Source organism: Artibeus jamaicensis, unplaced genomic scaffold, assembly GCF_021234435.1.
Source record: "Artibeus jamaicensis isolate MK-2021 breed Jamaican fruit bat unplaced genomic scaffold, CSHL_Jam_final contig_548, whole genome shotgun sequence".
NCBI classification, from domain to species: Eukaryota; Metazoa; Chordata; class Mammalia; order Chiroptera; family Phyllostomidae; genus Artibeus; species Artibeus jamaicensis.
Window position 1 is genome coordinate 5,179,236 of NW_026521883.1, and position 25,350 is coordinate 5,204,585.

At 39.0% G+C, this 25,350-nt stretch overlaps 1 protein-coding gene and 1 long non-coding RNA gene across 9 annotated transcripts in view; one reads left to right on the plus strand and one right to left on the minus strand.

The window, feature by feature from the left end:
- Window positions 1–3: 3 nt before the first annotated feature.
- LOC128628156 (uncharacterized) lies at window positions 4–19,972 on the plus strand. Of its 2 annotated transcripts, none has more exons than XR_008392482.1 (3): window positions 4–49; window positions 13,582–13,637; window positions 19,915–19,972. It is a non-coding gene; the product is annotated as an uncharacterized LOC128628156 (long non-coding RNA). The 2 variants fall into 2 exon arrangements; XR_008392481.1 differs by lacking the exons at window positions 4–49; window positions 13,582–13,637 and adding exons at window positions 16,888–16,935; window positions 17,088–17,150 and having other exon boundaries at window positions 19,915–19,968.
- Window positions 12,836–25,350, minus strand: part of KIF23 (kinesin family member 23) — a 30,875-nt gene continuing 18,360 nt past the window's right edge. For 3 of the 7 annotated variants that reach the window (XM_053670144.1, XM_037155728.2, XM_037155734.2), the window contains 13 exons: window positions 23,807–23,886; window positions 23,602–23,721; window positions 23,251–23,377; window positions 22,560–22,718; window positions 21,627–21,784; window positions 20,905–21,078; window positions 20,453–20,632; window positions 19,868–20,179; window positions 16,633–16,863; window positions 15,640–15,722; window positions 15,366–15,444; window positions 14,181–14,251; window positions 12,836–13,365 (listed from right to left, as the gene is read on the minus strand). In XM_053670144.1, coding sequence (XP_053526119.1) covers window positions 13,350–13,365; window positions 14,181–14,251; window positions 15,366–15,444; window positions 15,640–15,722; window positions 16,633–16,863; window positions 19,868–20,179; window positions 20,453–20,632; window positions 20,905–21,078; window positions 21,627–21,784; window positions 22,560–22,718; window positions 23,251–23,377; window positions 23,602–23,721; window positions 23,807–23,886 — 1,790 coding nt within the window. In that variant the 3' untranslated portion in view covers window positions 12,836–13,349. The remainder of the gene's footprint in view (window positions 13,366–14,180; window positions 14,252–15,365; window positions 15,445–15,639; window positions 15,723–16,632; window positions 16,864–19,867; window positions 20,180–20,452; window positions 20,633–20,904; window positions 21,079–21,626; window positions 21,785–22,559; window positions 22,719–23,250; window positions 23,378–23,601; window positions 23,722–23,806; window positions 23,887–25,350) is intronic. The other 4 variants (XM_037155729.2, XM_053670145.1, XM_053670146.1 and 1 more) reach the window with 3 other exon arrangements.

A 25,350-nucleotide genomic window follows, 5' to 3' on the forward strand; every position in this document is an offset into this window, starting at 1 on the left:
TCCTTGGAAGCGCCTGCGCACAAAGCATTGACTCGAGTTCAAAAAATTGGTAGGTACCTATCTTATACATCAGTGCTAATTAATCCATTGGTTTGCACGCAGCTCAGGGATTGTGACGATTAAAAATATTTTTAGGAAAAAGTCACCTGGGTGAATGAATTTTTCGCTGTAGCTCCTGTAACACTAGTCAGACATCCAGTTAATGACTTTCCAGCCCTGATCCCTCACCGCACCATCACTTAAAGGTAGGAACTACTTTACTGCCTTTAGTCCTTGGTGGTTAGTAGAGCGTCTCAGGTAAAATGAGTATTGTAGGGGGGAATGAGAAACTTGTAGCCTTAGGATAGCAGTAGCATTTGAGTGCCTACTAAGTCCCCAAGCTTTGAGCCACATGCTACAATGTTTCAATTAATTTTTACCCAGCATGAGTTAAATATTATTATCTCCATTTTATAGATGGCAAAACTAAGGTTTACCAGGGTGTTCACCCTTTTGGCATCTTTGGGCCACACTGGAAGAAGAAGAGTTGTCTTGAGCCACACATTAAATACATAAATACTAATGAAAACTGATGAGCGGGAAAAAAAAAAGGTTTTAAGTAAATTGACGATTTTGTGTTGGGCTACATTCATAGCCATCTTGGGATGCTTGTGGCTTTCGGGCACTTGTTGGACACCCTTGGTAATTAACCCAAGATGACACAGTGTGCGGTGGAGTCTGGATTTGGAATCCGGACTCCTAATTTAAGTACCATCTGTGTGTGTGTGTGTGTGTGTGTGTGTGTGTGTGTGTAGAGAGGGATGGACTCGGGGATTATGAGTAAATGTTATCTTCTTTTCCTCCCCAAAAAATAAAAAATATATTAGGAATGTAGGGGAACTTCCCATGTGAACTTCAATTTTTATTACTAAGGCACTTGGTGATGGGTGGAAATGCCTTAAAAGTGCACTAGAGATATTGCAAGCCCTACTGCTGCAACTGCTGCCTGGCTTAGGTGCTGTACTCCATTCTTTTTATCCCTTGAAACTAGTGAAACCTCTGTTGGGTTCATTTTGAGAGTATTTTTAAAATATGAGTTTTTAAAAATTGAGGTATAATTGACATTGTCAATGTAAGAAACACCCAAACCTGTATGAATTTTTAAAATGAGTTTATTTGAGCCAAACTGACAACAATTGCCAGGAAGCAAAACCTCAACAGATTGAGAAAATGCTACAGAGAATGGCAGGCCTGCTTTATCCATTACAGTCAAAACAGAGGACATAAGTGGGTTACATTAAATCCATTGGTGATAGATTAGAGAGGCGGGAGAAAGAAAAGCAGAGAAACTTCTGGGATTGGATAAAAAGTAAAATGATAGAAACACTAAAGGCAGGATTCCATTCTTTTTTATTGCTGAATTATATTCTGAATTATATTCTATTCTATACTGTATGGGCTCATCCATGTTGTTGCAAATAGCAAGATTTTTTTATTACTGAATAATATTTCATTGAATGTGTGTATCGCATCTTCTTTACCCATTCATTTACCGATGGACATCTAGATTACTTCTATATCTTGGCTGTTGCCAGTAATGCTGCAGTGAACATAGGGGTGCATATATCTTTTCCAATTAGTGTTTTTGTTCTCTTAATAAATACCCAGAAGTGGAATTACTAGATCATAAGGCAGCTCTGTTTTTAAAATTTTTAGAGGAATCTCCATACTGTTTTCCATAGCGGCTGCAGTAGCTCACAATCCCACCAATAGTGTACGAGGTTTCCCTTTTCTTCACATTCTCACTAGCATTTGTTATTTGTTGATTTACTGATGATAGCTATCCTGACAAGTGTGAGGTGATATCTCATTGTGATTTTAATTTGCCTTTTCTTGATGATTAGTGATGCTGAGCACCTTTTCATATGTCTGTTGGCCATCTATCTATATGTTCTCTGGAGAAATGTCTGTTCAGGTCCTCTGCCCATTTTTAAAATTGGATTGCATGTTTTTATATGCATATGTGTGTTATGTTGTATGAGTTATTTGTATATTTTGGATATTAACCCCTTATCAGAAGTATCATTTAAAAATATTTCCTCCCTTTAGTAGGTTGTCTTTTTTTTTTGTAGAAGGTTTCCTTCACTGTGCAAAAATTTTAGTTTGATATAGTCCTAATTGTTTATTTTTGTTATTGTTGTTTTCCTTGCCTATGGAGATATATCCAAACAGATATTGTTAAGAGTGATGTCAAAGGGTTTACTACCTATGTTTCTTTCTAGGAGTTTTATGGTTTTTCATCTTACATTTAAGTCTAATCCATTTTGAGAGTTTTTGTATATGGTGTAAGAAAGTGGTCCAATTTCACTTTTTTTGCATGGCCTTTATTTGTCCAGTTTTTCCAATGCAACTTTTTGGGGGGACTGGGTACAGTGAACTTTATTGATGGTGCATGACAAGGCAGGGCTCCCTAAGCACCCTGCTTCTTCAGCGGGTCTGAGATGGAAACTGTGGAAGTCAGGAGATTGTTGGTGTGTTGGGGGATCCATCCGGGACAAAGACTCCCCAGCATCCGAGGGCCTCTCTTCCTTTCCCTAGGGCTGGTGGTCCAGGTGGCTCTTACTCCTTGGAGGCCATGTGACCTATGAGGTCTGCGGTGTTGCTGTAGCCAAATTCACTGACATACCATTAAATTAACTTGACATAGTGGTCACTGAGGGCAATACCATCCTCAGCATCAGAGGTGGAAGAGTGATGTTGATACAGGGTGCAGCCAAGAGGGGGGCCCCAAAAAAGATTTGGAATGGTGTCCAGAACTCAAGGTATATAGGAATTATTGGAGAGACATATAAGATGTCCTCACCCCTTCCCCCCCACAGGTGTGAGTTGGGGGAAGGGGCACATGGAGCAGGAACATGCAGGGCTGTTTTGTACATCCACAGCCTTGTGGCTAACCCATGGCCTGGTCATTTAACATATCTATAGCCTTTGGCGGGTCACTTGGATATGTTAGTGGCTGTGGCCAGGCTTGGAGCCAGGGGGATGAAGTCACTTTCCCCCAAGATGTAACTGGGGTACAGGTCCCCCGAGTTACAGCGCCTGCATGGGAGCTTGGAGAAGATTGGCTCTAGGACATGGGGCCATACCTGCCCAGACTCACAATGGCAGCCCAGTAAACTTGTAATAATACAGAAGTATGGCAGGTGTAACTGATCATGGGAGGAGTCAGAAATAGGGGTACAGAGGAAGATTGGTATGGGGATTTAAACCCAGACACAGCAGCCATTGGAGGGGGAGCCATGTGGTTTTAGCAGAGTGAGGACCCCCTCTTGGCGAGGTGAAAGAGAGCCACGCGGCTTTGCCAGAGTGGGGACCCCTGCAGCCAGGTGAAGAAGAAAGCCACATGCTTTTGGTGGAGTGCGCTTTGGTAGAAGACACCCATGCGGCCTTGGGTGCTCCATTTGGCTGTGTGGCCTGGGAAGCAAGAGAGACTGCCTGGAAAAATAGGCACAAATTTTTGCCAGTGGATTGTGAGAAGGTGCCGCATGACTTTGGATTAATTGGAGATCCTGCCTAGATGGTGACACAGCCGATGGTACTAGTGGCCTGGAAAAACGGACATGTGCTCTTTTTCTGATTTACGGTACCCGGAGTTAGGACGGGGGGAGAAGGGAGCTGTGTGTGTGTGCGTGCACATGCACATGTAGGTAGATATCCTAAAGGACTTTGATATTTTGATGAAGATGCTAGGTCTGTATGGCATTAAATAAAACACTTCCTTTCCTTTTCACAAATCTCTGACATCGAAAGATGTCTTTCCAATTGGCCGCAGACGATCGGGCCCAGTAGGAGGTCTGGACGGTATTAGTATACCATCCTCTGGAGTTTGGGCCCCGGTGTATCTGTTCTGTAACAGTTTTTGGTGTCCCTGGGTGGGCCAGATATTGCTCCCCTTGGACCTCTGTTCTGTAACAGTGTCACTGTTAAAAGTTGCAGGAGACAACTTGGTCCTCAGTATAGCCCAGGATGCTTTTGAGGGGTTCCTCTGATGCCTGCTTCACTACCTTCCTTATGTCATCATATTTAGCAGCTTTCTCCAGGTGGTAGGTCAGATCTGTACAACTGACACACTGGGGGTGGGGACATGGAAGGCCATGCCAGTAAGCTTCCCATTCAGCCCAGGGATGACCTTGCCCACAGCGTTGGCAGCACCATGGAAGCAGGGGTGATGTTCTGGCAGCCTCTCAGCCATCACACCACAGCTTCTCAGAAGGGCTGTCCATGGTCTTCTGGGTGTCACGATGGCACAGACTGGTATGAGTCCCTTCACCATGCCAGAGTTGTCATGGATGACCTTGACTGGGGGCAGAACAGTTAGGGGGCAATGCAAGAGGCATTGCTGACAATCTTGAGGGAGTTATACTTGCCATGGTTCACACCCATCACAAATATGGGGGGCATCCACAGAACAGGCAGAGATGATAACCCTCATGGTTCCACCCTTCAGTGGAGCCCCAGCTTTTTCCAAGGTAGTGAAGGCATCAGTGGATTCCACAACATATTCAGCACCAGCATCACCCCATTTGATGTTGGCAGGATCTTGCTCTTGGAAGATGGAGATGGACTTTCCATTCATGAAAAGCTTCCTGTTCTCAGCCTTGACTGTGCCTTTGAACTTGCCATGAGTAGAATCATACTGGAACATGTAGACCACGTAGCTGAGATCAGTGAAAGGGTCACTGATGGTGACAATATCCACTGTGCCAGAGTAAAATGCAGTCTTGGTGTCCAAGTGCCCAATACAGCCAAATCTGTTCACTCTGAACTTCACCATCATTTCTCAGGGTTGTGGCTGGCACTGCACAGAAAGGCATGATTGTCTGTTAAACAGAAGGAGCAGAGAGCCCCAATACAACTTTTCGAAGAGGGTATCTTTACCTCATTGTATATCCTTGCCTCCATGGTCATGGATTAAGTGACTATATTAGCGAGGATTTATTTCTGGGCTTACTATTCTAGTCCATCAATCTATACCTAGTTTTATGCCAGTAACATACAATTTTGATTATTGTAGCTTTGTAGCATAGTTTGAAAACAATGTATGATACCTCCAACTTTGTTCTTTCTCAAGATTTCTTTGGCTCTTTGGGATCTTTTGTGGTTTCATATAAATTTTAGGCTTAGTTCTAATTCTGAGAAGATTGCCATTGGTATTTTAGTAAGGATTGCACTGAATCTGTATATTGCTTAGGTAGTAAGGACCTTTTAGCAATAATAATCCTTTCCATCCATGAGCAAGGTATATCCTTCCATTTATTTGTACCTTCTTCAGTTTCTTCAATGTCTTATAGTTTTCAGAGTACAGGTTTTTTACCCCCTTAGTTAAATGTATTCATTAGTATTTTATCCTTTTTGAGGATAAATGAGGTAGTTTGTAAATGAGATAGTTGTAAATGAGATAGTTTTTTAAATTTCTTCTTCTGATTGTTTGTTATTGGTGTATAGAAACACAGCTAATTTCCGTATATTGATTCTGTATCCTGAAATTTTACTCAATTAATTTATTCTCATAGTTTTTTGTGGAGTCTTTAGCTTTTTCATGTCACATGCAAATAGTAAGAGTTTTATTTCTTCTTTTCCAATTTGGATGTTTGTTTCCTGTCTTTTTGCTGTGGCTAAGACTTCCAGTAAAATGAATAAAAGTGGTGATAGTGGGCATCCTTGTCTTGTTTCTGGTCTCAGAGGGAAAGCTTTCAGCTTTTTACCATTCAGTATGATATTAGCTCTGGGTTTGTCATATATAGTCTTTATTATGTTGAGATATGCTCCTTATATACCCACTTTGTTGAGAATTCTTATCATAAAAGGATGTTGCATTTTTCAAATGCTTTTTCTGCATCTATTGAGATGATCATATAGTTTTTATCCTTTATTTTGTTAATATGATGTAGCATGGATTGACTTATGGCTGTTGAACCATCCTTGCATCCCTGTGATGAATCCTGCTTGGTCATGGTGTATAGTCCTTTTAATGTATTGTTGAATTCAGTTTGCTAATATTTTATAGAGATTTTTTGCATTTATGTTCATCAAGGACATTGGCCTGTAGTTTTCATTTTTAGTAATGTGTGTCTGGTTTTGGTATCTGCACAATGCTGGCTTCATAAAATATGTTTGGAAGTGCTCATTCCTTTTCAATTTTTTGGAATAGTTTAAGAAGGGCAAGTATTAATTTTTCTTTGAATGTTTGGTAGAATTCCCCTGTAAAGCTGTCTGGTCCTGGATTTTTATTTGTTGGGGTGTTTTTTGATTGCTGCTTCAATTTCATTGCTAATAATCAATCTGTTTAGATTTTATATTTCTTTCTGGTTTAGTCTTGGAGGGTTATATAGTTCTAGAAATTTTTCCATTTCTTCTAGATTGTCAAATTTTTTTGCATGTAATTGTTCATAGTATTCTTTAATGAGTCTTTCTATTTCTGTGATGTCAGTAGAAACCTTTCATTTATGATTTTATTTATTTGGGCTCTCTTTTTTCCTTGATGAGTTTGGCTAAAGCTTCACCAATTTTGTTTATCATTTCAAAGAACTAGCTCTTAGTTGTATTGACCTTTTCTGGTTTTTTTTTAATACTTTATTTATTTATATTTAGAGAGAGGGGAAGGGAAGGAGAAAGAGTGGGAGGGAAACATTAATGTGTGGTTGCCTCTCATGTGTCCCCGATTGGGGACCTGGCCTGCAACCCAGGCATGTGCCCTGACTGGGAATGGAACTTGCAACCCTTTGCTTCACAGGCCTGTGCTCAATCCACTGAGCTACACCAGCCAGGGCTGATCTTTTCTGTTTTAAAAAATTTGTTTATTTCTGTTCTGAACTTAACTATTCCTTCCCTCTGTTTCATTTGGGTTTTGTTTGTTCTTCTTTTTCTAGTTCCTTCAGGCTTAGAGTTAGATTGTTTATTTGGGATTTTTCTTGTTTCTTGAGGTAGGCTTGCTTTTGCTGAATCCCATAAATTTTGAAAAGTTGTGTTTTAATTTTCATTAGTTTCAGAATAGTTTTTTATTTCCTCTTTGAGCCATTGGTTGTTTACTGGCATGTTGTTTAGTTTCCATGTATTTGAGTTTTTTCAGTTTTCTTCCTATAGCTGATTTCTAGTTTCATGCCATTGTGGTCAGAAAAGATGATTTCAGTCTTCTTGAATTTATTGTGGATTGTTTTGTGGCCTAATATGTGATCTATTCTGGAGAATGTTCCACATACACTTGAAAAAAATGTGTACTCTGCAGTTTTGCGATGCAATGATTTATAAATGTCTGTTAAGTTGATCTGGCTTAATGTGACAGTTAAGGTCACTATTTTCATATTAGTTTTCCGTCTGGATGATCTATCCATTGATGTAAGTGGGATATTAAAAACCCCTACTATTAGTGTACTGATGTGGATTTCTCCCTCTATGTCCATTAATAATTACTTTATATATTTAGGTACTCCTATGTTGAGTGCATAGATATTTAGGATTGTTACATCCTCTTCTTGGATTAACCCCTTCATAATTATATTTTTATAATTATAAAAATAATTATACCCTTATTATATGTTTTTACATTTTTTGTTTTAAAATCTATTTTTGTCTGATTTGAATATTGCTACCCCAGCGTGCTTTTCTTTTCTACCCCTTTACTTTCAGTCTGTATGTGTCTTTTGATTTGAAGTGAGTCTCTTACAAACAGAATATAGGTGGGTCATGTTTTTTAAAAAAATATTTGATTTTAGAGAAGAGAAAGGGGGACACAAACATCAATTTGTTGTTCCACTTACTTTTTTGGACTGTAAGACATACTCCGCCTGCCCTCCCCCCAAATTTGGGAGGAATAATTGTTAATGCTGCTGTTGAGTTCTGTTTACATTTACATTGGTGAAATATTATGTTATGCTATTAAATATTTTGCCACATTTTTTGCTTAAATTTTTTTCATATTTTCTTCCTCTAAAACTGGTGCATCTTATGGTCCAGAAAATATGGTATTTATGCATTCATTGGTTGACTCTCATATGTGCCCTCACCAGGGATTGAACCCTCAACCTTGGCTTATCAGGATGACACTAATCAATTGAGCTACCTGGCCTGGGCAATGGGTCATGTTTTTTAATCCATTCAGCCACACTATGTTTTTTACTGCAGCTTTTTTTGAACTTTGTTTTTTTAAAAAAGATTTTTGGAGAGAGAGGAAGGGAGGGAGAAAGAGGGAGAGAAACAATGACGCGAAAGACATCAAACAGTTGTCTCTCGTATGCGCCCTGACCAGAATGCAATGTGTAACCCAGCCACGTGCCCTGACTGGGGATCGAACCAGTGATCTTTTGCTTTGTGGGATGATGCCCAACCAAGTGACACTGGTCAGGGTAGTACCGAAGCTTTTAATCCATTTATATTTAAAGTAATGATTGATACGTACTTATTGCCATTTTTTAAAAATCCTCACTCAAGGATGTTTTTCATTGATTTTAGAAAGAGAGGGATGAGAAACCTATAGCCAGTATCATACTCAATGGACAAAAACTAAAAGCTTTCCCTGTAAGATCAGGAACAAGACAAGGATGTCCACTTCCACCACTTTTATTCAACATAGTATTGGAAGTTCTAGTCACAATGATCACACGAGAAAAAGAAATAATTGGAAAGGAGAGAGTAAAACTGTCATTATTTGCAGATGACTTGATAGTGTACATGGAAAACCCTACAGGCTCCACCAAAAAACTACTCAGCCTAATAAGTGAATTTCGCAAAATAGCAGATACAAAGTCAAAATTCAGAATTTTAAAGCATTTTTGTACACTAACAATTAAATACCAGAAACAGAAACTAGGAAAAAAAAAACATTTACTCTAGCAACAAGAAAAATAAAGTATCTAGGAATAAACTTAACCAAAGAGGTAAAGACCTGTACTTGGAAAACCACAGGACACCGAAGAAAGAAATTAAGGAAGATACAAACAGAAGCATATACTATGTTCATGGATTGGAAGAATCAAAATAATTAAAATGTCCATATTACTCAAAGCAATCTATAGATTCAATGCAATACCTATTAAGATACCAATGACAAATTTCACAGATTTAGAACAAATATTTCAAAAATTTATACAGAACCAAAAACAACCTCAAATAGCTGCAGCAATCTTGAGAAAGGAGAACAAAGTAGGGGGGAATCACAATACCTGATATCAAGCTATATTACAAGGCCACTGTAATCAAAACAGTTTGGTACTGGCATAAGGACAGACACATAGATCAATGGGACAAAATAGAGAGCCCAGAAATAAATCCATATCTCTATGGCCAATTAATATTTGACAAAGGGGGCAGAAGCATAAAATCAAATAAAAACAGTCTCTTCAACAATGGTGCTGGGAGATCTGGAATGGTATCTGCAAAAAATGAAACTCTACCACTAACTTACACCATACACCAGAATAAACGCAAAATGGATAACAGACTTAAACCTAAGCCATGACACCCTAAAGTCTTAGAGGAAAACATAGGCAGTAAAATTTCAGATATCCCACTCAGCAATATTTTCATCGATGCAGCCTCTAGGGCAAGGGAAATAAAGGAAAGAATAAAGAAATGGGATTACATCAAATTAAAAAGCTTCTGCATCCTATAGAAAACATCATCAAAATGAAAAGGGGAACAACCATACAGGAAAACATACTTGCCAATGATACCTTGAGCAAGGGTTTGATCACCAAAATACATAAAGAACTCATACGACTCAATGCTAGGAAGACAAACAATCCAATTAAAAAATGGGTGACGAGCCCTGGCTGGTGTGGCTTAGTGGACTGAGTGCCAACCTGTGAACCAAAGGTTCACATTTTGATTGGATTTCCAGTCAGGGCACATGCCTGGGTTGTGGGCCAGGTCCCCTGTGGAGGACTCATGAGAGGCAACCATACCTTGATATTTCTCTCCCCCTCTTTCTCCCTCCCTTGCCCTCTCTCTAAAAGTAAATAAGTAAAATCTTTTACAAAAATGGATGAAGGACCTGAACAGACACTTCTCCAAGGAGGACATACAGAGATCACATAGACATGTGAAAGGATGCTCACCATCACTAGCCATCAGAGAGATGCAAGTTAAAACCACAGTGAGATACCACCTTATGCCAGTCAGAATGGCCATCATTAGCAAATCAACAAACAAGTGCTGGTGAGGATGGGGAGAAAAGGGAACCCTAGTGCACTGTTGGTGGGAATGCAGACTGGTGTAGCCACTGTGGAAAACAGTATGGAATATCCAAAAAATAAAAAATGAAACTGCCTTTTAACTCAGTGATTCCAGTGCTGGGAATATACCTATTCACCCCAATGTTCATAGCAGTGTTATTTACAATAGCCTAGTGCTGGAAACAGCCTGAGTGCCCATCAGTAAATGAATGGATCAAAAAACTGTGGTAGATTTACACAGTGGAATACTATGCAGCAGAAAGAAAGAAGGAGCTCCTACTCTTTGAGACAGCATGGATGGAACTGGAGAGTATTATGCTAAGTGAAATAAGCCAGGCAGTGAAAGACAAATACCATATGATCTCATCTTTAACGGGAACCTAATGAACAGAACAAACAAATGAGCAAAATAGAACCAGAGGCATGGGAACAAGGAACAAACTGACAGGGACCAGAGGGGAGGGAGGAGGGAGATAAGGTAAGAGAGAAGGGAAAGGGCCTAGTTAAAGAACGAGTATAAATGACCCATGGACATGAACAATGAGGTGGAAATTGACTGAGCAGGGGGCATGGATGGGGCAGGGGAGAGCAACAGGAGAAAATTGGGACAACAATAAAACAGCAATAAAAGAAAAGAAAGGGAGGGAGGGAGGGGGAGAGAGAGAGGGAGAAACGTTGATTGGTTGTTTGCCATACCCGCCCCAACCCTAGGTTTGTGCCCTGCCTGGGAATCAAACCCACAACTCTGGTGTGTGGGGTGATGCTCCAACCGAGTCACCTGGTCAGGGCTTATTGCCATTTTTAAAAATTGTTTTTTTTTTAAAGTAATTCTCTGTTCCTTTTTTCTTCTTGATTTCTTAACCTTGTGTTTTGCTGGTTTTCTTTTGTATTTTGTTTGGGCTCCTTTCTGTTAATGTTTTGTATATCTTTTGTAAATTGTTTTAGTTTGTATTTCCATGGGGTTTACATATGGCATTCTATATCTGTAGCAGCCTAATTTAAGCTGATAAGCATTTAAATTTGAATAGATTCTACAAGGACTACATTTTTACTCTCTCCTCCATGCTTTATGTTATTGGTGACATGCTTCAGATTTTTTGTGTTGCTTATTTCCTAATTACTCGTAGTTTGAAAATGGAGAATTATTTTTATTTTTGTGATACCGTATTACCATGATTTTTTCAGTGTTTGACAAATTGTGGCTCTGCTGTTGCATTTGGAATAGCACACCTTTCTTAGTTTTTTACTTCGTTAAAATTCAACAGACTGGCATATGTTATTTGTTTTTCTCTGGCTCATTTCACTTAGCATGGGGCATCTGTATTAGTGTTAATAATAAAAATAAAGGAAACAATTTCAGACTGGCAATTAGGAACCTTTATTTTCCAGAAGGTGGTGCAGTAGCTCAAGTTTTTGGTTTCTCTTTTCTTGAGTTGGTTCTGGGGCTGGCTGTACTCTGAAAGGAGTTTTAAAAAAAGTGGTATAGCAACATCTGGGGCAGAGTTAAGGAAAGTGTTTACCTAGCACCAGGGGCTTTGTGTGGCACAGTCTGGTAGGGGGTCCTTTAATGGGGGTGCCCTCAGAGGTTCATGTAGACTTCCTGCCGAAACCCAATGGTTCTTTGAGTGCCCTTTTTGATCCTTGTCACCCCTGTCCCTTTCCTCGCCTCCCACCCGGTCATGAGGGCCCTTCTCAGAAATTCCTGCTACTGAAGAGAAATAGGTGCCTCAAATTCGAAGTTCCTGGTCAGTTACTCAGTGTTTTCTTTCCACTTCCTTTGTGAGAAGTAGCTGCTGTCACTGCTGGTGAAAGCCCAGCTTGTAGTACCCCTGGGGAGTACTGACTTCTTTAGTCCTGCCTGCCTCCAAACCGGTCTCTGTCCCATCTGATGGTTTTCCCATCACGTTGGCTGGACCCCCACAAATTCTGTCTTCCTCGTGTGTCTACTTGTTTTGCACTGTCCGTTTTCACCCCACCTCATCACTACTGCACATTGGGATGGGAGAGCATCACTGACTCCTTTGGATCCAAAGTACCCTCGAGGTCCCGTCTACCTAGTTTCTGAAGCACATGTAGGTACAAATCTCTTGGATATTCTGGTGTAACATGCACGCTTTCTTTTCAGTTATGAATGACCAATTAGTTGTAAGTAAAAGGGGACAGAAAAACAGGACTCATGTTGCCACAATGCTGACAGCACTCTTTACTTTTTCTTTGTAGATTTAAGTTACGTATAGTATCAAGAATTAAAATTTTTGATACCTGGGAATTCATGAATGCTGGTTTTGAAACCCTGGCAAATCAACTGAATTAAGAAAAAAGGGGGGATGGAGATTCCAGGTCAAACACTATTTATCAAGGACTGTTCGTGGGCCATGGCACACCAGCAGGTTATGCATGAGTTGGGGTAAGATTCCTGGTTCTCAGCAGGGGAAACACCCCCTTTCAAAGCATTTTTTTTTGGTATGCTAAAACAAGTAGCCGTAATGTGAAAAACCTCTAGTGCTTCCTTTCAATTCATTCCTTTTTACTTCATCCCACAAATGTGTGCTAACTAAATGCAAGGCACGGTGCTAGGTGCTGGGAATATGTATGACCATTACACAACTGTGTATTTCTTAGTGCTTTTATTTCAGTTCTTTTGGCATATGTAAGTATCAGAAAGTGAATATGTACATACAAAGTTCAAAATAACTTCCTAAAATGGTTTTAGTATTGGCCAGTCACTAACATCTTTATTTTGAAAGCTTGAATTGTCAAATACTTAAAGTGCATTTTTTGCAGCTAACCAGTAGCAGCATTTGTTTTGTCTATAAAACCTTAAGAAATATTCAGGCAAGAGCTGGAAATGTCACAATAAAAAATAAAAAGTGATCTAGATAACAGTCTTTCTTAATCACCAAGACAAACACTTGCATGAGTTAGTTTAAGTGTACAAGGGCAATACAAAAAATAGTATGATTAAAAAGTTTATACAGCAATGAGAAAAGGAGGTATTTCTTTGCTCTTAATATTAAATATGGCAAGGCGTATACTCAACAAAGCTGGACTTGCACAAGACAGCGCAGAAGACTCCTCGGCGCGGTTCTGGAGAAACCACCAACACAACAGAGATGTTCTTTCATTACTGAGACCGTCAGTTCATGGCTTCTTGCGCCTAAAATGCAAAAACCAGTGTTCAGTGTTGAATTTTGAAATTCAAAATCAGTAACACATTCAGAGAAATCTAATCTCTAAGAGGGCTTTAAGAGATTTCCTGGTTTTATCATGGGAAAAGTTCAAGTCCTTCTGAGAATGCAAGTAACTGTTACAAAGTATGCTTATCTAGTATTTAATTTAAAAAACAGGACTTCCCATCTTTTTCCCATTGCAGTGATTTTACAAGATGCCTAAGGAATACAGGTGTTAAAAGTGGACACATGGACTTATGTAAGTAGATATTTGAAAAGAAGGAGTTATACTAGTATGGAAAAAAGAATGGGACAGGTTCTTGGGTACGTGTTTAATACAAGAGAGAAAAGTATGATTCCTTTCCCAACCATAAAACTCCAGCATTGTATGACTTTAGTGAACACTTAATTGCTATAACTAAGACCAAGAGGCAAGTTAGGAAAGAATGAATTACAGGAAGAGCTGCCATCCCTCACTAAAGCCTTTAGCTTCACCTCCTTATAGGTAATCTCAGTTCAATCTCTGAAAGCTTTGAGCATTGACAAAATATGAACAAGAGTGAGCCAGTAATTGATCACCTCCTGTTCTTGTAGCTCTAATTTTTCTTACCAAGCCTTCTGAGGGTCCCAGCACTGCTGCTGCCTATTGCAATCTGCCAGTAGGGCCTAGATATTCCACGGGGTAAACAAAAACCGCTTGTGTCTTCTTAAAAGAAAGTGGATACTAGGGAGGAAGGGTGGTGGTGGAAGTACTACAGGAGGGAAAACATGCACAGGAAGGCCCCCATTAACCAGTACTTACTTGGGTTGTGCATGATGCTGATATCCAGGTCCCAGCTGAGACCCTGCTCTCATCTCTACAGCCATAGAGCACTGATAGGAAAATTACAGAAGAGGAAAAGATCAGTTCCTCTCAGCAGCCTATAAAACACAATTCTGTTTAGCTAGGTTCCACCAAGGTGAAACCCAACACTGCTTTCTAGTTCAGCTCAGGCACCTGTAAAAACACCAGATACTCCCAGTTTATTTGACACAGGCCACAGGGACTGTGATCTGGAGTGGTCTTTAGAGATCATCCAGGTAAATTTACTCATTGTACATATAAAAAAAGGAGTTCCTGAGAAAGTTAGTGGCCAGAGCTTGGTCCCCTAGCCCCCACCTTCCCGTGCTCTATCCATATGAGCCTCTCATTAAGAATAACAGTTCCAGGGGAAGTTCTGCCTCTGACAGATTCCTATAAATTAGATGTGAATTCCTGTTATTCTAGGGTAGTGATGTTCTTCAACCTTTTCCATCTCATAGCACACATACACTAATTACTAAAATTCTGCAGCACACCAAAAAATGTATTTTTTGCCAATCTGACAAAAAAGTATAATTTAGACTGATTTACAAAAAAAAGAAAAAGTATTTACCTACCCTTTTTGCTCTAAAGTGGCTTTTTAAAAAAATCAGGTGCTTATACTTGTATATAAGGATTTCTGGTACCAAGAATTAACCAATCAGATGCAACCTTATTATGCAACATGACCAATAAGACACAACTCTGTTGTATGGCCTATATATTTATGGTTCAAGACAGGGCATTCACACCAATGGCTACTGTGTTGGCTGTTATCATTTTTTAATTTGACCATCTAAGGGAGAAGAGGTCAGTGCCCATGACTAAGTAGTCAAGCATCTCATGTTTTAAAAATCTTTGTGGCACATCAGGTGCAAATTGCTGTTCTAGGGTGATGCTCTCTGACTTGATTCTTGGGCCTTGGGCCCTGTCTGTCTACACTGAAAATAGGGGCTTTGAGCCAAAGACCTGAAGAAATATAAATAAATACCTTCACAGGTTTGCTAGGAAAGGCCTATAGGCTGTACCAGCAATGTGAGATCAGACCACAGCTACTTCAAAAAGCGTGAGAAGTAACAGCAGTGGGACTTAAAACATGGCACCCCTGATTTTATTAACCAGACAAATATTCATTTTTACCCCTACCCTTGTTTCTACATCGGTCCATTCAGACTCTGCACCATCTGGTTGGGCAGGTGCTGCCGAGGAAGATCTTCGTTTTCGACTGTGGGAAAAGGGGAGACATGATATGAGGCAACACTTATTTTCACATCTAACAGAAGACATATTTGCAGTAGGGAAATACCACTACACTTCTTCAGAGACTAAATAATACCCTTTACAAGTTATTCTGTTCCTTGAGAATGAGCAGCTAAGAAAATGACAGCCCTCTAAAGAGATACGTTTGATGATGGCTCACCTAGTCGGTGATTCTTGTTTCAATGTTTCAATATCAGTAAACTGAACAGATTGTCCACCACCCCTTGTTTTATAAACATCACCCTAGAGCCAAGAGAAAAGAGCAGCATTACACTTTGATAGCATCCAAAGATAAACATACATATATATTTCAAATTGAATTTAAGACTATTGTTTTATGGAAACTCTCATCCACAAAACTAGATAGTGCTTGGGGCTGCTGGGTCTGTACTATTAAAACACTTTAGAAATTCAAGTACATATTGCTCACTAAAGAAAAAAAGTCCAATGCAATGTAATCAGTAAAATTATTAATTGCAGAAAGTGATACTCCTTTTCATTCAACTTATAATATAAAAACTATGCTTAGGATCAAGAAATCTGCCAGAAATTTCTAAATATTCTAAGGCTTTATACTTTCCTCTCTAGCTGTGCCACTCCCTGCCCCCACAGTCAAATGACAGTACAGTCTTATTTGAAACTATAGTTATAATAAGAACCATCCTCTAAATTAAATGTGAAATGAAGAGAAAATTTTCCAGTCTTGTCTCTTACTTCCCTTATTATAGACTATGATCATCTGGGGAAAATTTTTCTATAGACATAAGGGAAAGGGCTTTGGGTAGCTCAATGCCAACTAATTTTGATAGGTCAAATTTTAATGTGGACTTTTAATCTTGAACTGACAGGAAGTAAAGGTAGTCCCCTTGTTTAGGTTTAATTTTTAAGTAGGGATTAAAACTAAATATACACTAATTAAAAGTAGATAATAAACCTGAATTCCTTTAACAAACCCGAGAATCTAAGCTTCATTCAATAGAAAGCAGATTTGGTCCCGGTTTAACAGATTCACACCCCGAGCAGTTACTTTAGTTCTCTAAGGAAGAGGTTAAATCAAATACCCATTTATGTTCCAGGAGACACTGCTTATGTGTCATGGGTTTTTGTTGACTTTCTGTATGTAGTTTTTCTCCCTGTGTAAATTTGTCTTTACCTTAATTAGTTTAGTTTCAATCTCCCCATCGGAGGCTAGTTCCTGGTGGGTCAGCATGTACTTCTCACACTTAGCTAGTGCCTTTTCATTTGGAACAGACACTGTGATGGCGTGAGGGACATGTGGCTGCATGACTGTTTCAGTTTGCACGTTAGAGGCAGGCTTATGATCTACCCATCTGTCTCCTGCAGAGCGTGATCGTCTGTGTCGGAGACGAAGTGGTGGTGCGTTCTGATCAAGTTAAAAGGAATCAAGAAAGAAGCATAACCCAGAATTAATTTAGGGGTATCAGAAGTGCAGCAGGTTTGGCTACATTACTTGGTGACAATATCAAAACAAATGCACAAACCTTTTCAAAAGCTAAATATTCAAATGATTTAAATGTCCTCTCTGATTTAAATGCAAAACCAACAAACATCTTTTAACACCAGCTTGCATATTATATATTCTACCAGGGGCGTCCCTTTCACCAATGAATGGAAGAAAAACTTCTGGTAATGCTGCTAGTCTTTCCTTATGTAGGTGGTATTTAAGACAAATAACTCATTTCGAATTCTTCACCAACATTTGTCCCTGCTATTGTGAGGTAATCTTATTAGGCCCACAACTATGATAAAAACTTTAATGATATCCATAAAAACCTAAACATCTCATAGGCCTCTAAACAAAGAGAAAACACTCCTTATACAAAGACAAAAAAGCAAAAGCTAATTGGGCTGTATAGTACAAAATGCTAAAGAACATAAGGGATAATTAGGAACCCTATGGATAAAATGATTAAAAGAATGTAAATAAACTCTTTCTGAGTACTTTCTGAAACTTAAAAAATTTTAAACTTCATTAAAAATCAAATAGAACAATTGCTATAACATACCAACTATTTTTTCCCATGAAACATTTCATAAAAGGTTCCAAGAACCAGATAAAGAATATAGTATCAAATCAGTCTCTATCACACAATGAAAAACTAGTTGCTTCTAGTCAAGCATCATTCAACCTAAGAAAAAATACTTCACGTATAGGAGAGAGTTAGTAGATTGAAGCAGTGAGTTATCTTTGGTACTTTGCAAACATGCTTGTTTGTAAAGCTGGAAGCAAATGAAACAGCCTGCCACAGGCCAAACCCTTCATAGCTGGTCAAGTAAGAAGACCCCAATTTCAAAATGCATACCTGGAGAACTAAAGGCATTTTCCTATATAATTAGAAAAAACAAATGAAGCACCAGTGACAAATCACGATAGTGTAAAAGGCAGGCAATATCGCCCCTTCTGGTGTGGCTCAGTTGGGTGCCATCCCACAAAGCACAAGGTCACTGGCTTTGATTCCCAGTCAGGGGACATGCCTGGCATGTGGGTTCCATCCCCTGTGGGTTAGCGGCTACAAGAAGTAACCATCGATATTCCTCTCCTTGCCCTCTCTCTAAAAAAATTAATAAAATCTTAAAAACAAAAACAAACATGGGCAACATAGTTTGCCTGTAAAGATGCCCAAGCCTCTCAGCAAGCAGGAAACTTCATGGTTAAAATGGCTTAATTAATGTTAAACAATACAGTCTGGCCCTCACAATCTACCATTTAGCAAAAGTCATGGTTTTCTTGAATACATTTAGTAATAAATACATTCTGAAATAAGCTTTGGGAAGATGATAGATCTTACAATCTACTATCACTTATGAAATAAATTATACTTAAATTTTTTTCAAGTATAATTTCAGTCCCCTGACCATAATTTTTCATCAACAAACCTAGATGCATAGATACTAGCCTAAACTTTTCTGCTGCACTTCTTAGAGATTTTGATTTCAAGTGAGTTCAAAGATCTCTAGTAAATCCTCTTAAATATCTTCTTAGCCAAATTAGGTATTAATGTTGAACAAGCATAAGGAGGCCTTGAATAGTTTTGTCTATAAGCTTTCATGAAATAAAGGGGATTTACAAGAGTTGATCAGAAAGACCAGTCACCATAATTTGCTCCCTACAAAGGTTTAAAGCAGTATCTGCAAAGTACATATAACTTAAGAGACTTTCAATTCTCTGTTGCCTTGGTATATACCTGGAGTTCATCACCATTCCTTATTAATCAGAAATGTACACCACCTGAATGAAAATATTCTGTACCCTAAATTATACAAGAAAATCTAAAGCAAATAGCTACTATAAGATTAATTTGTTTAGAAGAAAAAACTTAAAAGAGTAATGTATTAAGATTTTATTAAATGTAACTTCACAATAGTAACTTGGTTCATTTATTCAAATTCAAGGGAAGAAATTTACCCTAATCCTTAAGAAGAATATACAAATGTGAATTTGTTTAAACACCCTTAAATGAGGCAGAGCTCTTAGAAGCTGAAATGAAGGTCTTGAGATTAAAAGCGATTTATTAGGCATGCAAAGCTTCAGCAGTTACCAAACAACTGGCCCTGGACTCTTCAAAAACAGCCAGTGTCATGAAAATTCAAAAAGGAGGGACTATTTTATATTAAAAGAGATTAAAGAGACAGCAGCCCCATGCAGCGCATTCACCGTGACAGGACCGTGGACTGAGAGAAAAGAAGAGCCGTTACTGGGACAGCTGGGGAAATGTAAACGTGAACTGTGTATCAGAGGATATTTATTCAGAGCTGATGTTAACTTTCTTAGGTGTGATAAAGACTGTGGTTATATAGGACAATGTCTCTATTCGTGTCATGAAGTCTGACTTACTTTCAAAAGTCCAAGGAAAAAAACATTTACATTATCTATGAGAAATAACAATGGTAAATTTAGGTAAGGGGAAAAGATGACACTATCATTCTTTCAACTTTTCATTGGGTTTGAAATTTTTCAAAAGTTGGGAAACAATTTTTAAAGTAAAAGTTCAAAAGCAGCAAAAAAAAAATCTAACTTGGGGGGAAAAAACAAAAGAAAAAACTTGGAAAATGTGCTCTAAGACACTCATATTCACATGCTCATTAGCTTAGCAACTAAACAGCACAGATTACGCCGGCACGTACCCTACTGACCTAGGTTCGCTGAACACAAGGCCTATTTCTCTTGCTAAATGTTTTTAGGCTGTTTTGGCTGAAGAGCTAGGCCTCATTTTGGGGTGATTTGATCTTGCAAATTAACATAAAAATTAAACCTTTTTTACATGGGAGTTTAAGCATCTTTTTGTCCAACTTTTTGAACCAAGTTACAAAAACACAAGATTAAAATCTATTGCTATAACGCTTTAAAATAATACTGGCACACTAACCCTGCGGCATTGATCCTCTTCTATTTCTATCTCATTTCTGAATGTAGGAACCACCTCCCTGCCTTCAGTCCAGTACACCCCTCGCCTTCTGTCTGACACGATACAAGTTTTACTTTGTCCTGGCTCCTGCTGCCTACGCCTTGCAATGGATGTGACATTGAGAGGTGTGTTGTGCGGAGGAATTTTCTGCTCCCACTCCGAAATGCAGGAAGCTACAGAAATGCTGCTGCAAGAGTTAGAGCGCCTATGTAGCTGTGGCTGTTTCATGAGTTGCTGGCCGTTGGAAATCTGAGCAATATAGTTACCAGAAAGCTAAAAAAATTGAAAAGAAATTAATGAGCAAGACCGAAAAACTGAAACAATTCATTACTTTTCTACAATACACATGAAGATAACATTATTATTTGTATCAAATTACATTTCTATACTAAATTTGTATTTATACGAAGTTAAAAAATTAAATAGAAGTTTGAGAAATGTACGTAATATGGTAAGAAAACAAAAAAAATTTATCATCATAGAAATAATAACCTAATCTGAGATTTTATTAAGGTCTAAGTTACTGCACAACTACACACAACTCACAGGCACTGGCGATGGAGAAACGGATCTCTGAGTAGCTTTCTCTCGATCGCGCTCCCGAGAGGGTCTCTCTGGCTTTTCCGTTTTGGGTTCAGTAACAATAGCTTTCAGTTGTTTCAATTTTTCATCTTTCACCCAGAGTTTATTTTGCATCTCCAGTTGTTTAGCTGCCACTCGACGCTCCTAGACATTGTCAATGGCAATATACATTCTAATTCAATTACACCAAACAAGTACACCAGATTACTGAGACACTATTTCCTAAGAATGACAGTTCTCCACTTCTTCCTGATATATACTTCATTCTGCTAATGAATTCCAAGGGCAGAGAAAGAAATAAACTAAACTGGCAACTATTGTCACAACAACCAGAACCCAGGTACAATCATTCAAAACAGTACAGTTTGAAATAAGTCACCTGTCTTTGCGATAAGCACTACAGGAATGACACTTACGCATTCTTTCTCCCACTTCATTGTTGTTTCTGTCACCATGTCTTGTAACCTGGCCTCTAGTCTGCGTTTGTCAGAAAACTGTCGCTGAAGTTTCTGATTCTGGGCTTCAAGTTCATGTTGCAGACTACGCTTATCTTCTTCAAAGATAGTAGTTGTTTTCTCTAATATTTCAATCTGGAAGGCAGACCATTATGTTTAATATATGGCATGTAAATATTTCATGTAGCTGTAAAATAACCTCTTTATGCAAATAGTTGTGGGGGGGGGAAAAATGGAGAGCCCTGGCTGGTGTGGCTCAGTGGACTGAGTGCCGACCTGCAAACCAAAAGGTTGCTGGTTTGATTCCCAGTCAGGGCATATGCCTGGGTTGTGGGCCAGGTCTTCAGTTGGGGGGCATGCAAGATGCAACCAATGGATGTTTCTCCCGCCCCTCCCCTCTCTAAAAATAAAATCTTAGAAAAAAATCATGGAAAAAACATTTTCCTCTAAAATTTCATCTGAATTGCTACCTTCGTTCCTAGAAATGAGAACTTTTCAACTGCTAATATCTAACTTATAAAATTGAAGAGTACAATCTCCCCTTTCACTCACATTTCCCCCTTTTGGGGGTGGGATGAAGATTAGTAAATAACTAAGTGACAACTCTCAGTAAGTGGTGTTTACAGGCCAGGACAGCACAAGGGCTAAGTCAGAGGACAGTAGTGAATAATGCTAAAACCAACCTTATATTCTAAAGTCTTGTTTTTTTTCTCCAGTCGTTCTATTTCCAATTTCTGTCCTGAGATCACCTTTTCTTTTTCATTTAGTTTTCCTTGAATGTAATTTTCTTTATTTAAAGCACCACTGTCAAATTCTTGCAACATAGCTTTAAAAGTAACAGCTGAAACAAAAGCATGCAGGTTTTTGTTCACCCCAATTCCAAAGAGTCAATGCGATAAGCTTGTATTAGCCAATACTATAGTCTTTCCTTTTGTACTATGGCATTCTCTTCCCAGCACTTAGGGTAAATAATTTGCTTCAGAACAAATGCAAAAACAAAAGTAACAGTAGAGTCAATTCAGGAACACTTAGATCCCAGCTGAATCCCTAGTGTACCACTCTGTAGGTATGTGACGTGGGCAAGTTATTTTTTCAAGCACATTTCCTCATTTCAAAATGGGAATTTAAATACCATTTATTTCACGCCTTTTCTTGTGAAGACTACAATGAATTGATGCTGATGCTCAACACAGTGGATACATTCACTAAGCACTAACTATGTACTGGGCTGTTCACCCTTCTACCCCATTCTTGTACATTATCTCAAAACATTATTCTTGGAAGCAGGAACAATTACAGTTTTACCACCCATTTTGCAGACCGGGAAACTAAGAAATAGAGGATTGAATAACTTGCTGAAAAGTACTGTTATTAAGATATAATATACGAAGTGCCCTGCAAATAATTAACTAGTAGGAACGACAAAGTAGCTATGATTCCTTTGTGTGCATCGCCGTTAATTTAAGAAAAAAGAGCTGTGGAAAAGTTCCTGTCAGACTCATGAGACAATGCCTCGGCACTTACAAAGAGCAGAGACAAAATAACCCTTCCTTAAGGGTCCATCCCACCACAGAACTCAGGTTTGCTGCAAATTCCCGGAGTTAAAATGTCCTTACATTGTTTGTTAAACTCATCAATCATTGTTTGTCGTAGCAGATGGCGCTTCTCTAATGCTTCAATAAGCCTGGGGAGAGTTTGCTCGTCATTGATGTCCAAAATTTCACAGGATGGCAAAGGTGGAAAACTCTGTAAAACCACTTCTGTAACCAGCAGTTCTGTATTGAATTATAAAAAATTATAAAAAGTTACTTAGGAGAGAAAGAACTTATTTAAACAAGTTTAACACTGTGATTAGAGCCCCAGTCCAATTAACCATGTGCTTTCATGGGCTGTCATGATTAAATTTCTCTAAAAATTAGCTGTGCCCTGGCTGGTGTGGCTCAGTAGGTTGGGTGTCATTCCACAAAGCGTAAGGCCCTGTCAAGGCACATGCCTGGGTTGCAGGTCTGGTCCCTGGTCAGGGCACGTATGAGAGGCAACAAATGGATGTTTTTCTCCCTTTTTTCTTCCCTCCCTCCCCCTCTCTAAAAATAAATAAAATGTTTTTAAAAATTAGCTGTGAAAAAAGGGGAAAAGTTAAGAAAATGAGTTATATGTAACGAAAGAAATATCATTTATACATTGGTTCAGATTTCTTTCTGCACTTGGTTCTTGAGGGGAGGGGATGTAAACAGTTCTCCTATGTGAAACAGATTGAACAGAGACACGGACTACTCAGTGGGTAAACGGTCCGATCCCAAACCGTACCATCTCCGACTGGGCCTGCCCGCGCGTGGTTCCTGTATCGCCGTCCAGGTGTTAACCCACATATTGCCTTGTCTGCTGGTCTTGCTACTTCAACTTCTTGGGTCACTTCTGCAAATCTCATGACTTGCTAAGATACAAAACAAATAGAGTTGTTCTGTGTGTGTGTTTTTACAAATAAATATATCCAATTCTTCAGAAATTACTAAATGAAACAATATTAAATGGCTAGTTTCTGTAATGGATGGTGCTGCACCAATTTTTGAAGTATTCAAAATGTCATTCTTCATACCAATGTAGTTGTGTTCTCTGCAGAAACTCGGAGACTGTACAGAATAAATACATTAAAATTACCAAGCTTTCTTCATAATCTTCAGCCTTTGGATTCACACACACAATCATGCGTACTTTTCCTTCCCCATCAAAGTAGTTCTTGAACAAATGGGTTAATTTTGAATCTCGATATGGAACCATCTAGAAAACATTGAAATCCAAATAAATACCTAAGGCAAAAAAAAGCAGACAAATAAAACTACACAAATGGGAGACTGTTGCGTACCTTGTTAGTTCCATACATTTGGTTCTCTCTCAGGACTTCCATACAAGTTCTTAGTGTCATTAGTGACTGGTTAATGTTGCCTGACAGAAAAATATACATAGAAGACATTTGAAAACACAAGTAGGTAGAGTATGGTCTGTGTCTATAAAATCCCTGCTGTACCAAACTATTAAAGGGAAATAACAGATTTTAGTGCCTCGGGTTAAAGAGCTGTCCATGCAGGGTCTGGCAGTATTTCTGAAGTACTTGAATAGCATTGTGTCAGGAGAGGTTAAATACCATCCTTCAGGGATGCTGTCAAAAGGACTCTCCACTAAATGCAACATTACACTTCATGACCCATTAAGTTTCTTCCAAATCTTAAATTCTGTGAAAGAGTGTATTAGATGTAGGTGTTTAATATCCTCATATAAAATATTATCTCTGAAGCATGATCATTTCAGGACACAAGTTGGCTCCATCAACACTGACATCTCTCTCGCACCCAGCGAGACTCCGGTTTTTAGCAGGCAGTGTCTAAGGATCCAGCTAACGCTGATCCCCTCTCCATCTAAAGTGACAAGTATTTCTTAGGTGGTATACTTGTTACTTGTCACCACTCTTGTTTGGACAGATTAATCAAGCATCCAGTAATGCAGGAGATCTCACCTGCATAGACCCCAAAAGTACATAAGAATGTGTTCATTTTGGAACTTTGATTGGGGTTGACTAACTCTACCATGCTTTCATCCTTGACCACCTCTCAAGACGTATGGCTCACCTGTACCCCCATAATATCCATGACTGATAATTTATCTTCCTTGACCCCAATTCCTAATGTCCTTTCTTCTTCCACTGTGCTCTCAGGAACCCATCTTTGTTCATGGAGTTCCCTAACCCCTCAAACCTCTCACAGAACGTTCCACTGAACACTCTCCCTAGAGGCCAGGTGTCCATGTCCATGGGTTCGCTCCAGCGAGTCTGCATACTTGGATGGGAACTAAATGGCATCTTTGTTTTTATAGCACTATAGCAGTTTATTGCTAATCTCAAGATATTTATGTTCATTGCTACTTTGAAATTATGTAGTTATTAGGTCTGAGGGTGGGTTTCTGTTTAAAGCATTAGTAAAGCAGCACATAAATTACTGTATGTCAAATGTTATAGGAATACTTTAAAAATATATCTCAATCTAACTGGTTTCCTTTATAATCCCATGTATTTTGTGTCATACACTCAAATACATTCTGGGAATGGTCCACAGGCTTTTCTCCCTGCACCATGGCACAAGGCCCTGCAACCTCACCTTTATTTTCCCATAAGGGTAATGCTTCCCCCTGTAGCCCTGGGGTCTTTCTCAGTAAAAGTTGCTTTTCTTAAAGCAAAAACAAAAACAAGCATTTTCCTAAGCCTGACATTATATAAGGATGGTGACTAGAAGGTGGCCGGCAACATTTTCCTAATTCCTCGCTGCTGCCCTCAGATGTTCCTCCTACCTGCCAGCTCCTGGGTCATTTCGGCATTCACGAGAAGGGTCACTCTAAGGTGCTGTCACAGGCCCCGAC